The 17,420-nt window shown below is 34.6% G+C and overlaps 1 protein-coding gene across 4 annotated transcripts; it reads left to right on the top strand.

Annotated features, from left to right (window-relative positions):
- Nucleotides 1–591: 591 nt before the first annotated feature.
- On the top strand, nt 592–9,768 carry LOC124353376 (secretory phospholipase A2 receptor-like). Of its 4 annotated transcripts, none has more exons than XM_046803220.1 (5): nt 592–691; nt 6,598–6,783; nt 8,219–8,262; nt 8,477–8,585; nt 9,326–9,768. In XM_046803220.1, the coding sequence occupies exons 1-5, from the start codon at nt 631–633 to the stop codon at nt 9,541–9,543; spliced, it is 618 nt and encodes a 205-aa protein (XP_046659176.1). In that variant the 5' UTR covers nt 592–630; the 3' UTR covers nt 9,544–9,768. The 4 variants fall into 4 exon arrangements, with proteins under 4 accessions (XP_046659176.1, XP_046659173.1, XP_046659174.1 ...); XM_046803217.1 differs by lacking the exon at nt 592–691 and adding an exon at nt 3,323–4,656; XM_046803218.1 differs by lacking the exon at nt 592–691 and adding an exon at nt 3,323–3,918.
- The last annotated feature ends 7,652 nt before the right edge of the window (nt 9,769–17,420 follow it).

Consider the following 17,420-nt stretch of genomic DNA (forward strand, 5'->3'; position numbering starts at 1 on the left):
CTTCTAAAATCTTTATATGATGATCTAGGTATTCAGAATATAATAATTATCCGCTCCGTCCATTTCATGAGATTATTATTTTACTTTTTTTATTTCAAGCGGCTGACATTCAATTATGCTTTGGAAAACGTCATTTTAAAAATTAGTTTTCATAACAATTCTTAAGATTTGAAGGCAAAGACTCAATGGAAGTGGATTAAAAGACAATGCAGTTTGTTCGCTTATCACTTTGAGATTAGAAGCTCTATATTTACTCTTCTTAGTACTCTCGTTCTTCAGACTAGGGATATTGAACTTGGAGGCAGGCCTTTTTTGCCCTCATTAGCAGCAAATAGAAATAGTTTTAATTTGCAGCATTAAAGTGTAGTCTACTTTATATTCAGTTAAATGCTTAATATTTTATCCAAACACAGAGAGCATTAATGGAAGAAACTATATTATCATAGTTTTTAGTTCTATAAAGCAAATTATTGTAAGACATGCTGAAATATTACTGTGAAGCAATTACACATTTTGGTGGTGACAACAAATCTCAAAATAGTTCATGGGTCACAAGTCGAGGTTACTTTGTGATAAAAAGTGTTCATTGAGACGATCGTCGAGTTTGCTCGCAGTTTTTCTCGAGCAGTGATGGCAGTAACATATTTGACACGGATTGCATTGTGCGGCCTGGTACTGGCACTAGCCTCTGGTTAACCTTACCTCAGTTTTATACGAGGGTTGTTCAATAAAGACTGAGGACTGTGTCTATAAAACATTTATTATTTAATTCTGATCTACATTAAAATTTTTCACCTTCAAAGTATTCCCCATTAAGTGAAATGCACTTGTCCAGCGCCTTTGCCATGCCTGGAAAACTTTAGGAGAAGCCATCCTTTGACATGTTCTTCAGGATCACCTCCAAAGCCAAAGCCTTTACTGCATCCTGTTCCGAATCAAAACGACGGTCCCTTTAATTCCTTTTTTGCAGTAGGAAACAAAAAAAGTCACAGGGCGCAAGGTCAGGACTATAAGGTGGGTGGGGCACGACCTTAATGTTTCGTTTGGCCAAATATTCTGTCACACAACGTGTGCAATGTGAGGCCGCGCATTGTCGTAATGAAGTTTCCAGTTTCCTCGAAGTTCTGGACGCTTTCGAGAAATGTGATCATTCATTAATGTAGCCAAAAACTTGTTTGTAATAGTCTCCATTGATTGTCTGTCCACGTGGAACTGATATGAGTGTAACACCATTCCTTTATAGTCAAAAAAAGTAATGACCATTGCTTTGTTTGCAGATTTGGTTGCCCTAGCTTTCTTTTCGGGCGACCTTTATTTTTTTCTAGCCACTCAGTGCTTTGGATTTTCATTGCAGGGTCATACTGATAAACCCAGGACTCATCAGCAGTAATTACACTCTTCCACCAATCCCTATCTTCTTCAACGAACCGCTTTCCACTCAAGGCAAACATCGACACGGTTTTGTTTTTGTTTCAGGTGTGAGTAAACGAGGAATCCAACGAGCACACACTCTTAGACATGTTAAGATTGTCTTTTAAAATTGTGTGAGCACTACTACCGATATGTCAAGGAGTTCAGCAATCTGTGGCCTGACGGTCAGGACGTCGGTCGGTTTTGATCATTGCCGCTGCTGTATTGATGATTTCCTCAGTGAGAGCAGTAACTGGGGCACCATTCCTCCCTGCAAACTCTGGGTCTCTCTTCCCTTCTTAAAATCTTTGAATACCAGCGAAAACAGGAAGCACTGAGACATTGCGTTCATCCCCAAAAGCTTGCTTTATGTCTTCATAAGTGTTAGTCGCAATTTTGTTGAGTCTAACACATAACTTAACCGCATATCGTTGTTGTTCACGCAAAACTGGACATGATAAAACGTTGGAGGCGGGCACCTACCAAGCTGATGTTCAAATGAGCACTGATGGCTTTGTGATAGAGATTAAGCAATTCAATGTCTGTTGGTAAACAATAGGATCCAAAGGTATTGGAAAAACCTGGCATCATGTCTTATCAGAGCAGTATGGGGAAATCCGGGCCCAGTCTCAGTCTTTATTGAACAACCCTCGTAGTTCGATGCTAGATAATTAGTACACTCTATTCTGACTTAGTGATGGCAGTAACATATATTTGACACGGATTGCATTGTGCGGCCTGGTACTGACACTAGCCTCTGGTAACCTTAACTCAGTTATAGTTCGATGCTAGATAATTAGTACACTCTATTCTGACTTAGTGATGGCAGTAACATATTTGACACGGATTGCATTGTGCGGGCCTGCTACTGACACTAGCCTCTGGTAACCTTAAACTCAGTTATAGTTCGATGCTAGATAATTAGTACACTCTATTCTGACTTAGTGATGGCAGTAACATATTTGACAACGGATTGCATTGTGCGGCCTGGTACTGGCACTAGCCTCTGGTAACCTTACCCTCAGTTACAGTTCGATGCTAGATAATTAGGTACATCTATTCTGACTTAGTGATGGCGGAGTAACATATTTGACACGGATTGCATTGTGCGGCCTGGTTCTACTGGCACTAGCCTCTGGTAACCTTAACTCAGTTATAGTTCGATGCTAGATAATTAGTACACTCTATTCTGACTTAGTGATGGCAGTAACATATTTGACCACGGATTGCATTGTGCGGGTGCCTGGGTACTGGCACTAGCCTCTGGTAACCCTTACCTCAGTTATAGTTCGATGCTAGATAATTAGTACACTCTATTCTGACTTAGTGATGGCAGTAACATATTTGACAACGGATTACATTGTGCGGCCTGGTACCGGCACTAGCCTCTGGTAACCTTACCTCAGTTATAGTTCGATGCTAGATAATTAGTACACTCTATTCTGACTTAGTGATGTCAGTAACATATTTGAACAGGATTGCATTGTGCGGGCTGGTTACTGGCACTAGCCTCTGGTAACCTTACCTCAGTTATAGTTCGATGCTAGATAATTAGTACACTCTATTCTGACTTTGGTGATGGCAGTAAACATATTTGACACGGATTGCATTGTGCGGCTTGGTACTGACACTAGCCTCTGGTAACCTTACCTCAGTTATAGTTCGATGCTAGATAATTAGTACACTCTATTCTGACTTAGTGATGGCAGTAACATATTTGGAGACACGGATTGCATTGTGCGGCCTGGTACTGACACTAGCCTCTGGTAACCTTAACTCAGTTGTATAGTTCGATGACTAGATAATTAGTACACTCTATTCTGACTTAGTGATGGCAGTAACATATTTGACACGGATTGCATTGTGCGGCCTGCTACTGACACTAGCCTCTGGTAACCTTAAACTCAGTTATAGTTCGATGCTAGATAATTAGTACACTCTATTCTGACTTAGTGATGGCAGTAACATATTTGACACGGATTGCATTGTGCGGCCTGGTACTGGCACTAGCCTCTGGTAACCTTACCTCAGTTATAGTTCGATGCTAGATAATTAGTACACTCTATTCTGACTTAGTGATGGCAGTAACATATTTGACACGGATTGCATTGTGCGGCCTGGTACTGGCACTAGCCTCTGGTAACCTTACCTCAGTTATAGTTCGATGCTAGATAATTAGTACACTCTATTCTGACTTAGTGATGGCAGTAACATATTTGACACGGATTGCATTGTGCGGCCTGGTACTGGCACTAGCCTCTGGTAACCTTACCTCAGTTATAGTTCGATGCTAGATAATTAGTACACTCTATTCTGACTTAGTGATGGCAGTAACATATTTGACACGGATTGCATTGTGCGGCCTGGTACTGGCACTAGCCTCTGGTAACCTTACCTCAGTTATAGTTCGATGCTAGATAATTAGTACACTCTATTCTGACTTAGTGATGGCAGTAACATATTTGACACGGATTGCATTGTGCGGCCTGGTACTGGCACTAGCCTCTGGTAACCTTACCTCAGTTATAGTTCGATGCTAGATAATTAGTACACTCTATTCTGACTTAGTGATGGCAGTAACATATTTGACACGGATTGCATTGTGCGGCTTGGTACTGACACTAGCCTCTGGTAACCTTACCTCAGTTATAGTTCGATGCTAGATAATTAGTACACTCTATTCTGACTTAGTGATGGCAGTAACATATTTGACACGGATTGCATTGTGCGGCCTGGTACTGACACTAGCCTCTGGTAACCTTACCTCAGTTATAGTTCGATGCTAGATAATTAGTACACTCTATTCTGACTTAGTGATGGCAGTAACATATTTGACACGGATTGCATTGTGCGGCCTGGTACTGACACTAGCCTCTGGTAACCTTACCTCAGTTATAGTTCGATGCTAGATAATTAGTACACTCTATTCTGACTTAGTGATGGCAGTAACATATTTGACACGGATTGCATTGTGCGGCCTGGTACTGACACTAGCCTCTGGTAACCTTACCTCAGTTATAGTTCGATGCTAGATAATTAGTACACTCTATTCTGACTTAGTGATGGCAGTAACATATTTGACACGGATTGCATTGTGCGGCCTGGTACTGACACTAGCCTCTGGTAACCTTACCTCAGTTATAGTTCGATGCTAGATAATTAGTACACTCTATTCTGACTTAGTGATGGCAGTAACATATTTGACACGGATTGCATTGTGCGGCCTGGTACTGACACTAGCCTCTGGTAACCTTAACTCAGTTATAGTTCGATGCTAGATAATTAGTACACTCTATTCTGACTTAGTGATGGCAGTAACATATTTGACACGGATTGCATTGTGCGGCCTGCTACTGACACTAGCCTCTGGTAACCTTACCTCAGTTATAGTTCGATGCTAGATAATTAGTACACTCTATTCTGACTTCAGTACTAGAAACCCGTAGGATATATAGCAAATATTTAATGATACTTTAATCTTCATTTAAATCTCCTTAATGATTATCTGAAAATATTTTGGACATTTTCCGTCGTTATTTAATACGAAAACTAATACATCGCGTTTCGTGTAGTGGATTCTATCCCCTTCTTCAGGTTATATAGCCAAGAATTCATTAATAAAAAATCAGCCAAAAAACAGAAAAAATGTTGTATTGTAATATATTTTTATGTTAAAATTGAAAAATACATATAGTTTTTCGTTTAAATATATTTTCGATCCGGTAAATCGATCAGTACAATTTTTACTGCAAAAAGGAAAATCTATTCTTTATGTCTGAAAATCCTATAAAAGGTTTGAGAAAGTTTTAAACTAAGCGAGACGTAAATGGTTAATGACATTTTATTCTTTCAATATTTCAACAATATATTACAAAATAATCCTACAGCTTATATATATATATATATATATATATATATATATACATATATATAAGTATGTTCATGCAGTATGTTATGGGAAAAAAGAAGTTCTTGCTTACAACTGACTTGCCGATAGTTGGCTCTAAAACTAAAATTAGTTGTACAATACTTCGTTGTATTTTACAACTTTTTCAATACAGACATAAAACTTCAACCATGTATAAAAATAAACAAACGAAAGAAGAAAAATTATTAACACCTGTTAACACAAATTATAAAAAGCGTGTCAAATGTTTCATACATAAAAAATTATATAGGTTTTTTTTAATAAAAATATTACAATAAAATAATATTACTTTAGACGTCAGGAAAGATACAATAATTTAGCATGTATTCAGTACATAGTTTTTCATATGAACTGATGTGCTAATACAAAAATACTTCATATTTAAATCGTTTATTATGCTGTTATTATACAGTTTAACAATGCTAACAGCTTTGAATTCATAGATATCCTTAAAAATTGTATTATGGTGGATATCCAACACATCATGTACTATTGGTTAATTTTTTTAGTGACACTATTTTTTAATTGATCGGTCTTACTTATAATATTTCAAATACTGCAGTGTTGTTTATTACATGTTTCACAACTCAAAACATTCATCTTAAGAATTTTTCGAACATACATTTTAGGACTTGCACGCATTTTTTTTTAATTTGAGTTTCTTAAGTATTACTCTATGTGGTTGGAACAATAGTTTTTATGTTTATTCCCCAGGGTGAGTTTATTAAAACTTCGTTTCTCAGTATCATAACTATATTGAATTTGTGCAAACCAGTAGAAAATTGTATTATAAATTTAAAATCATATTGGGAATGTTTGCAATATTTTCAACATGCATTTTTTTTAATTAAAAACCTGGTTTAATAGAAAAACTTCAATATCAAACTTAAATAAGTACATTTAATCGGGTATTTAACTTGAAAGAGAACTGTGTCTGGATATCTTTTAAATATTAATACTCAGGTTAGCACAATTAACTTATTAATTAACAAATTAACAATTAACAAATAATATTACTACGTACTTGTATATTTCAAGAGTCCTGATAAATATATGATTTTTGTAAGCGGGTTATTAGTGGTGAGGGGGGTGTTTGTGTTTAAACGTAAGTAAAACATACCAGTGAGTGGTACTTTAGTACATATAGTAAATTATAGTATGTTATAGTACTTGTAGTAAATATGCATCTGTTTAATAATCAAACACGAGTATATTTGAATAAGTATCCATTGCTTAATATGTATTTATGGCATTTCCAGAGATTAAGGCATGTTCTAAAGACTCGGACTGCAGTTCAAGCGAAGCTTGTATTGATGAGGCATGTGTGGACCCTTGTAATGGCGTCTGCGGCACGAACACTATCTGTAACGTCATGAACCACCATGCTGCCTGCGCCTGCAGGTCAGGTTTTATCGGGAATCCTTTTCACGAGTGTACGGCTCCAGGTAAGTCCATGAATAAAAATATAATATAAGGTAGGAGAACCTTGAACACTACACCAGGTGTCACGTAGCAGGCTTCGCTCAGACTGCAAGCAAAATGTAAAGTGTAAAGAGAAATTTAGTCAGGCTATTGAGTTACTGTCTTAAAATGCGGTCAGCCAAATAGGATTTTGTTGTTATAACTATAAATTCAGTAAAAATAAACTTAAATATGTTGTTAATTCAAGTATAAAATATTAATTAAGTGAGAAATGTTATATTTCCCGTTAATAACTCCAATATACCTCAACTAACTTCATATCTCAGGCTTATTGTGACTTTAAAGTGGTGAAATCTATTTTAGGTTGAGTAATTTATTTTAATGTTATAGCCACAATCCTTAAGGTAAAAAGTAGGTACAAACTTCTTTTAGGTCACTTCAAATACTAATATTTGAAGAAGTCGTTTTTGGCCATATTTGTATATTTATTGGTATATAAATAAACGCCAGAATGTCATAAAATCAAAAACTCACACTTGAAAGATTTATTATAGAAAATATGTTTTATGATTTTCTAAAAGAACTATTGCTAACATGAAATAATGTCCTACTACTATAGAAATTGCCAAATCTAAGATCCATCGGGAGAGAAATGGAAAGCATGCGCGACAAAGTTAACTGTTTTGCGATGCTCGGAGTGTAAGGGAAGTGGGCAGCAGGCTGTGTTATCTCAAGAATGGTAGATAACGGGAAACGATCATGCTCATGCTATCTAGCGGTCAGAGTTTGCGATACTGACGCAAGCACAATCTTAATGTCAAGAACTACCAGTTTGTCGTTGTCGCTGTAGTAAACAATAGGGCACAGGATGACAGCAGATAACTGTTGTCTCTGCTCCTCCACAGTAGTGACGTAGATTCTGCAAAGGTTGGTGACCGCGGTGCTCGGAGTGTAAGGGAAGTGGGCAGCAGGCTGTGTTATCTCAGGAATGGTAGATAACGGGAAACGATCATGCTCATGCTACCTAGCGGTCAGAGTTTGCGATACTGACGCAAGCACAATCTTAATGTCAAGAACTACCAGTTTGTCGTTGTAGCTGTAAACAATAGGGCACAGGATGGCAGCAGATAACTGTTGTCTTTGCTTCTCCACCGTGGTTACGTAGATTCTGCGAAGGTTGGTGACCTCAACGATCCGAGTGGTGAGTTGATATGACCGAGGTGCATATTGCGTGGATTGTGAAGAGTGTTCGTGTGAGCTTATCCATGCGCGATACTCAGTTTTTAGGATTTGACTGTCGGTTGTAAAAACTGTTGGATGTACTTAAATATCTTAAGGATATCATTTAGGACTTTTTAAATAAAAAGTGCTATGTGTATTAAAACTTTGATATAATATCCAAGATTAATAAGGTTAATTCGAAGTAATCACTAACATGTGTTCGTTCTTGTGTTGCAGAAACCGGTAAACTAAAGAAGAAGTTCTCCATAGGAAATGAAATGGTGAGTTTTTAGAGATTTTAACAGTTAAGCCATATTTGGAAAACAGTGTGTTTTATAAAAATGTTTCTTTCTAAAACTACTGCCTTTAAACCTTTGGATGTAAACTAGAAAAGGCACAAAAGATATTTCTGTGATTCTCCTACTTCCCAATGATACTGTAACACAATTGAGTTAAATTATGTACAATTTCTTATTATTTCTATACCGTTCAAAGGGTACTTGGTATGGTGCCATCCAGCGATGCCTCGACAAGGATATGCGCCTTGCTTCCATTACGAGTGCGGAGGAGCAGGCAGAACTAGAAAGAGCATATACCGAATCAGGTCGGTAACTTTGTGGTACCATTTAAAATTTACTCTGTTCCTTAGTTAGACTATTGGTTAGTAATTCGAAAACTTTTAATAACTTTAATTAAGTTAATTTAATTTCTACTACGAGAAATACTGCTCCCATCTTAAATTGGTATGGTTACTAACTAAAAATACTAAAGAATTTGATATTAACTCTTTAGAGTGTTTTTATTTATCATACTGTGTATTATCATTCATAAATTCAAATAATATTTATTACTAGAATATTTCCTAGAAATGCGATTATTTTCTGCAGAATCCTAGTTTCCTTACATTTTTACTCATACCACAATTGCTTGCCAATTCTTTCTCACTCCCAGTACCGGTTTTCAGCCTTTCGATTGTGCCAATATGCCATACTAAACGAGATTAGACACCTCGTTTGTTTGCCATAAACTCACCACTGTTTAAAATTAAAGTGTTTTCAAACACCTAGGCCATCCTTGCCCGTAGTTTCCCACCTGTGAAGGCAGGGTTCTTAAGTTCTGTGTCTACTAGTTCGGTAGATATCTCTGTCTTTGTCTCATACGCGCATATGCCTCGATCACTTTCAAAAACATTCAAAATAAAGTTGTATTCAAAATATAGGGATTTGGAAGTATCGAGAATTATAGTTTTTGGAAAGTTCTCTTTCATGATTTTACAAACTTATAAATGTGTAACTATGCTAATTGGTTTTTTTGCATTTGCTTCTAATAACACTTCTTTTCCAGGCGCATTAGAAAACGTATGGATATACGGATATGACAGAAATGCACGAGGTGATTATGTGTGGAACTCGACAGGCCAAAAATTCAGGTACACCCACTGGGGTCCTCGTGAACCTGAGATTTCCAGAGATTATCGATGCATTTCGGCAAGACGTCCCGAACTCAGGTGGCAGACCTCAGACTGCAGAGGTTGGATTTCCCACGTCTGTGAATATTATTAACAACTAACACAGACTAAAACTACAATGATAATATAATTAGATAATATCTAATAGTTAGGATATCTAATATTTAGGATATCTTATAGATATCCTAAATAAATCAATTACTAATTAATTTAAAATCAATTATTAATTATGCTTTTTGAGTATTGATTTTATGTTATGACGGATGTATATATTTAAATTTTCTCAAAAAATATAAATTTTTAACTTTTTATAATTATACTAAGCGATCTTTTATTTTTATTCCCTCTCCGTGAAAACTAATTTTGCTTTTAAGGTAAATACACGTTTTGAAACTGAGAGAAAAATGTACATTCCGGCTTAAATGGGAGAAAAGTACATTTTTATGCCTGTCATCTGGAATAATATGCTAACAAAAATGGAAACTCGTCATATCGAAGAAAGAAAACTACTTCAACAATTACGACAGCGTGAAATTGTCGACAGCTTTGTATAACAAACAATATTGATCACTGTTAGTCCTTTCCAACTCACACGTAGACGGATGAACTATTGCCAGTTACATTCCGGATGAAGATTTTGGTTTTACATCTATAGACTGAATATGGCTCTCCACAGAGAAGTCCAAATAAATTAAGAAGTTCATTGTGTAAGCAATGTTCCAGCACGATGTAAGTCGGGCAACATAGATGTTAGTTATACAGCCGACCGCATAAGCCTAATATCTAAGATTACTAATCCCTAATGCGAGGAAATGTGTAAAAACAGCTTTTTCCTTTACTGAGTATGTATGTGCTTTTATTAATAGCTTTTTTGAAAAGATGTAGAAGTGACATGAAAAAACATAAAAATACTGCATACACACACAATTAATGAAATTTACAATATTTAGGCATCACATTTTAACTTTATTTTACTAAACATGTGATAAGACAATAGAACAGTTGCACGGTATACGTAGTAAGGGAGCGTAGTAAAGTGCGGCGCCTACAACCGTTACTATCCATCATAGCCAGATATTGACGCTCCAGAAACGGACAGGTCAGTGTTTTAGTGTCGTTGTTCTGAAGTTGTAGTGCGGCCGGCGTCCTTCCAGGCTGGACTGTAGGGGACACTCTGGCTCGTAATGTGTGCTAATACAGTTGGTAAGTTATTGTTTTGCCGTATCGTCGCCAAGTAGACAAAAAAGTAATTTTAGTTACTTGACTATTCTTATGATTGGGTGAACATCAACATATATTCCTAGAATGAATAAATTATAAAAAAAGGTTATGTAAATAAGGGTTTTATATTTTATTCTTCTAGTGTAATAATAATTATAAATTATTAGAGATTTAGACTGAGGGACACGCCAAAGAATGAGCTGTTCAATTATATGTTCAAATAACTTTTACAAATCTCATCACAATTTATGGGACGAATGTTAAGATGGATACGTTTCATCTTCCTCTTCGTGTAGCGTCTTAAACGTGATGTAATGAGAACTCCTCTTCATCTAGATAAAACTTGTTTTATTATCTGGGTGTCTCTGTTGTCGCAACGACGCAAAGAGTTCGTTTTCAGCTTCTTCGTTGCCGTCTTTTTAATCTCTCCAGATTTCAGGAGTCAAGTCGGTGATAGTATCAACATTCACATTGAATCATCCCTTCCCACCATACCATAGCTACTTTATGTGTAGAAAACACCATGGTATTTCTCGATATCAATAAAAATGACCCCCACCAAAGCTACGCCAACGATCGATTTTAAAATCTAGCAACATATAGAGGAAATTGCACTACCTATTGAATGAAAACTAGATTATCTCCTTATACAATGCAAATTGGCCCTTAGCTTGTTGATTATTCAATAAATCGAGTTGATTGTAATTGTTGTTAAGACACGAAACTACCAACGGTTTTTCTTGTTGATTAAATATATTTATATTACGTTATAATTTATATTACAACGTTAAGATTCCAACACAGAAACACAATGTAACTCACTAAGTCACATCAGGCAATCTATTTAAAGTATTTTAATAACATTTAAGGAATAAGGTATGCAAAACTTGATGCTCCGGGTAAGAATCTCAAAATTTTCGAATATAAACCTGTAACACAAGGCACATTGTTTTAGTGGTCTATTCGATAGAAATATTTTGATGCAGTTTGTTTTTTCAACAGTTTTTACCGTTTAAAAATGGCGAACCAAAATACACAAAATTGGTCTTTTACATAAAAACCCAGTGTTTCTATTCATTATTTTAAGAAAATAGTGAAAACGGATATCTTGGAACGGTAAGAATTTGTTAATTTCACTATTTAATTGATTAATTTGTAAAAATCCCAAGTTATTAAGTTAAAATCAATTTTGTGATCAGTTGATCTCCCATATAAAAATTTAAATATTTTATGAAAAAAAGTGATCTAAAATGTTCATATTTCACAGGCTTCTTTTCATAAATGGATCCGAAACCTGCAGTTTTGGGACATCTTGTTCGTTAAATTGTATTTAAATGTTTTAAGTACGATGGAAGTATGAAATTTAGGGGGTTGCCATTTGTTTCCTCCTTATAGCTTTTATTATTCTAATGAACATTCTAGAAACATAGTTGAGTCATTCTGGATAATAAAGAAACTGTAACTATGAATATGACTACGTTGTTTTGAATGGGTAGAATTTAATCATAAAACAGTACTGTTAACTTTTAGACAACATAATATGTAAAACAATTACTCAATTTCATATTTTAATCTATACCTATTTTTTTACTAAAATTTACTAGTAGACTAATTCTGCGAAATTACGTCAATTACATATGTGATTGTTAGGCAGCCGACGTCGCACCTCCCATCCTAAATGTCATCTTAGACCACACACGACATCAGGTTTCAGTATCTTGTGAAATAGCCAAGGCCATCTATTATGTGATTTTCATAGCAAAATTAAACTAAATTATAATTTATTTATCTTCATAACAACACTTTTACAAATTTTTGCATTACAAGCTAGCACATGTTAGAAAACATATCAATTCATACTGAGCTGCAAAGAATTATATATCAAAACATTTATATTTGCAATCTAAATGTTTATCCAAGTGGTCTATCGTTACTTTAAAATACTAACTACATTTTATTTATAAAACTAAACCACACGTTATTGACGTGTTAAAAGAGGGTATATTTATTGAATATATTGAATATATATTGAATATTTTTACTCTCAAATATCGAAATGTCTACTCCGATACGAATATATATATTATAATATGTAAAAACGGATCTTAACGATTAACCCTCAGCTCAAGTGGTAACCGGTATTAACAATATTAATTTAAATTTATATATGTATAATATAAATTTGTTTAACAAAGATTGGTCCACAAAAAGCAGTTGCTTCGTCAGTGGCATTTGAGTCTCTGAGATTAGACTTAGTCCTCTTACGACGTCACAAAGTGACATCTTTTTGTAAATCCTTCCCAATAATATCATAATAATTCTTTCGTTTGTATTATACAACCAGTTTTCGCGTAACAGTTATTTTTTCCCGATGGTGAGAAGTGTAACAGCAAACCTTCTTTATGACTGATCATGACTGAAAATTAACAGCTTTTACATAGAAATTAATGATGTGAAAAATTAGTTTTTTATTGTTTAAGGGGTATTATTTAATTTATTTTATTGCAAGATGGTAAACTGTGTGAAATAAAACCTTTTCTCCGTTCAAAGTTTGTTGAAGCAGTTTCGTAAATATTTCACGAGTAATACAAACGAGAACGTTTGTTAGCACGGACTGATGAACAAGGAGGCCAATAACAGTGTTTAAAAAGAAAGATTCAATTTTTAATTTTATTTTATATTTATTTTGAATTTATTGTTTTAATATAATGCCATTACTTGTAAAATCGTGGAAAACATTTTGAAGGCCTGCACATTTTAAATGCTATTTTGGAACTACGCAACAATGAAGATTTTCTACTTAAATAGTAAACCTTAAACATGTGTTTTGAAACCCGAATAATGCAGTCTTTTCTGTATATCAACTAACTTGAATTTCGTTGAATGCGAATTTCGCTAAACCTTGAATCAATCATTGTAATTATTTTTCCTGTAGTAGATTTTTACAAAAATTTATATATAGTATGATTAACACGCTTCCTACTGTTTCTAAAACCGTTAAATTCTAATTTATGCATTATAATTATGAATTGTAGTAAATATATATAGTAGAGAACAATGCCAAAAAACCGACTTGAAAAGGTTTACTCTTTAAAAAATTACACTGGTATAAAGGTAGAAACATTTACAATGTTGGTCCTTTTCTAGGTGGTTAATATCCTTGTCTTGGCTCAATTTGTGAAAGATGTAAATGAATACTGGACTTAACAAATAGTTTTTAAGGTAGTTATTGACTCCTCACATTCAATGGAGAATGGTCTACAAAGAGTTCGGCAACAATTTTAACGTAAACATACACAGATGTACATTATTTCCAAAGAACAAAGTGTACTTATAGAGACTTTTAATTTAATTTACTAATCGACCTATGCTCTACCTTATGATTTCCTTCTGGCTCCTTCTGAGGCATTCCCTTGACATGACAAAAATCGTATTAACTCCAAAGCAGTAATTTTATACCACGTTTTATTACTTGTAATCTTTCGGGAATTATCAATCCCGTGTGGGACCTTTTTACACTCTATAAATAAATAAATATATATATATATATATATCATTTTGACTCGTAATTTGGTTATTATACATAATAACTCAACATTATACATAATTACAAATTAGTCAAATGACTGTAACATAAACGTAATGGCTGGGTATAATATATAAAATAGCTGGATTCCTTTTACTGGATTAAGCTCCTACAAGACTCCTGTCATTCAGTATATACAGTATATACATATATATACAATCCAGTCATTATGTATATAATTTTTACTTTATCCAACATTACAACATTACACACTAGGTTAATGGGTTAATCAGTTTATCTTGTTTCTGTATAGCTCTATTTCTGTAATGAAGATATATTGTGCGGAAAAAGGTAAGCAATCATGTTATACCTAACGAAACCTAAGTAACGTAAGTAACGCCATTGTGTGTGTGTGTGTGTGTGTGTGTGTGTGTGTGTGTGTGTGTGTGTGTGTGTGTGTGTGGTGTGTGTGTGTGTGTGTGTGTGTGTGTGTGTGTGTGTGTGTGTGTGTGTGTGTTGTGTGTGTGTGTGTGTGTGTGTGTGTGTGTGTGTGTGTGTGTGTGTGTGTGTGTGTGTGTGTGTGTGTGTGTGTGTGTGTGTGTGTGTGTGTGTGTGTGTGTGTGTGTGTGTGTGTGTGTGTGGTGTGTGTGTGTGTGTGTGTGTGTGTGTGTGTGTGTGTGTGTGTGTGTGTGTGTGTGTGTGTGTGTGTGTGTGTGTGTGTGTGTGTGTGTGTGTGTGTGTGTGTGTGTGTGTGTGTGTGTGTGTGTGTGTGTGTGTGTGTGTGTGTGTGTGTGTGTGTGTGTGTGTGTGTGTGTGTGTAATGACGAATGATTCTGCGTAAAATAACAAGACAATTCTGTATTACATAATTTAACCTATCTAATCTAACCTACTTCTTCACAAGGCCTTTTTGTTCGGTGGCCCTACTTCTTCCACATTATTATTATTAAAATTATTACTTGGAATAACTTGAGTTAGTAGGTATTCTTTATAACATCTTGTAAAAGTGGTTGTTTTCCTGACTACTTTAAATAAGTCACGTTGGTTATTATTTATAATGGTTCGTTAAATCGATTCATTAATTCATGATTCATATCACTTTTAATAGTGAATATTGTCATTATTTACTCATACCAGACAATATAATGAGTATTCATTTGTTTTATTAGAGGAAAGCCCTCACCGGCCTACTCTAGCTCTCTTTAGTATTCTCTTAATACTCGTCTTTCTCACTTAGAAACTTTAAAGTTCGCTACTTGAAGATATACGAGTATTTTGTAAGACTCATAAATAACAGATTACCGTCTACATAAATTTATTCATATGTACGGTCAGTTCACACGAACACATGTTAATTTGTTTACATCTTTAATTAAGTACATCTCTGAAACTATTACTTCCAAACTACATCATTACTAAGAAAGGAACAAGTAACTAATTAAAATTAACTAATTTCCTCGACATTTTGTGCCAGTTTTCCATTTTATAACATGTACTCTAGAGTTAACCATTTCGTATATATTTATTTATTAATAACAACATATTGTAGAAAGTCAAATCATTCTTACCAATGAATTCAGATCGCTCCTTAGTCATTGGTTCTAGTGTCGATTGGTAAACTGATAAAATCACGTGTCTTAATGGTTATTATTAATTAGCTCCGCACGGGTCCAAGAAATTTTTATTTTTTAGTATTTCAATATTCAATCGCAATCTTTTGTTTATCTTCAAGATTCTGATATTAATTAGAATTTCCTCATAAATAACCTATTTTACTAACCTAGTTCATAATAACCAATCGTCTTACCAATTAAAGGATATTATGCAATTTGATAAATTTTCAATAATTTTATACACAATATTTACTGCAGGCTTTTCGTTGGGCAACACAAATATTCTTGGAGTTTTACCATGCAAGGGCAACATATATTTATCCATGAGTATGTGAGAAACACTTAACACTTAAATCTAATCCTGCAACATTGAATTTTTTACCCTATGACTTATTAATGGTCATTGAAAAAGACAATTTTACAGGAAATTGCAGTCGCTTAAATTGAAAAGGTGAGTCTGTAGAAGTTAAAGGAATCCGAGGAGACAAAACAACTTCTCCAGTTCCACATCTAGTCAGTATTGTGTATTCTACTGTAGGTGTTTTTAGATTTACCAGTAATCGTGTATCGTTGCATAATTTAGGGGGATTAAGGTTGCGTGATAAAATGAACGGAACCCTATTTTCAACATTAATTTATGTGAAGGTACTCCAGAGGGCTGCAAGAAATTCTGCAGGGAAATGAACTGCCTCATCAAGATCTAGCACAGAATATTTTGTCTGCAGAGTTTTTTCCATGTATAAATTATTTTTTTAAAGAATCAAAGTATTTACTTTGTCTAAAGTTCCGTAGTGCATTATATTGTTATAAGTTTAGTCAGTAATAAGAATGAAAGTGCGCAAAAATATCAATTTTCACAATATACAAACATTTCTATATTTTCTATGACTAACATATTGATTTATCATACCAACTTCATAACGAAGCCGATAGTGAAAACAGTATTAAAATCCATTGAGTAATTTAGAAAATATCGATTCACAAACAGACCAATACAAAAAGCAACTTTAATTTATATTATGTATTGATAATTGGATACTGAATTAGTATGGCACAGATAGGGGTTTTAGGCATTATATTCTCAAGCAATATAAATTCAAATCCGATTTAATTGATATTGCAGCCTTGATGAAGAAGATATTGAGTTTATTAGTATGCATTAGTTGAGCCGGTGAGTTCTACCGCGAGACGAGCTCAGAGGGGTTACTCGGTCCGACACAGATAGGTAGCATTTAGTACTTGCAGTAACACATATACATATGCACTGTAATGCTATAAAATGTTATTAGTAATCATCACACATACATTAAACTTATAAATAAAATTTGCATGCCAAATTTTAAATATTAAGCATCTTAATTCCTGGTACCAACATTCGAATGTCTTCGAACTCGTATTTGTGTTTGTAAACCCGTTGCTGAGTGACTATCTCACTAGATTTGAGAAGGAAGTTGTTTCCTCAAAGTAAAACGTCGTCATTTAATCAATTCGCCAGATTAGCAGAAATTCTACATTCGCCCATTTAACCAAGTTACAACCTGATTTAACGTATATAAATTTATCGTAGTACCAAGTTTTACTAGTTACATGAATTATCTTAAGATGTCTGGC

Source organism: Homalodisca vitripennis, chromosome 2 (assembly GCF_021130785.1).
Source record: "Homalodisca vitripennis isolate AUS2020 chromosome 2, UT_GWSS_2.1, whole genome shotgun sequence".
Taxonomy (NCBI): domain Eukaryota; kingdom Metazoa; phylum Arthropoda; class Insecta; order Hemiptera; family Cicadellidae; genus Homalodisca; species Homalodisca vitripennis.

What these genes read in the sequence shown, in the direction of transcription:
- LOC124353376 (XM_046803220.1), top strand. Translation starts at nt 631, where the DNA reads ATGGCAGTAACATATTTGACACGGATTGCATTGTGCGGCCTGGTACTG. An exon ending in TCACGAGTGTACGGCTCCAG is followed by an intron (nt 6,784 to 8,218) that starts GTAAGTCCATGA and finishes CTTGTGTTGCAG; the next exon opens with AAACCGGTAAACTAAAGAAG. An exon ending in TCTCCATAGGAAATGAAATG is followed by an intron (nt 8,263 to 8,476) that starts GTGAGTTTTTAG and finishes TACCGTTCAAAG; the next exon opens with GGTACTTGGTATGGTGCCAT.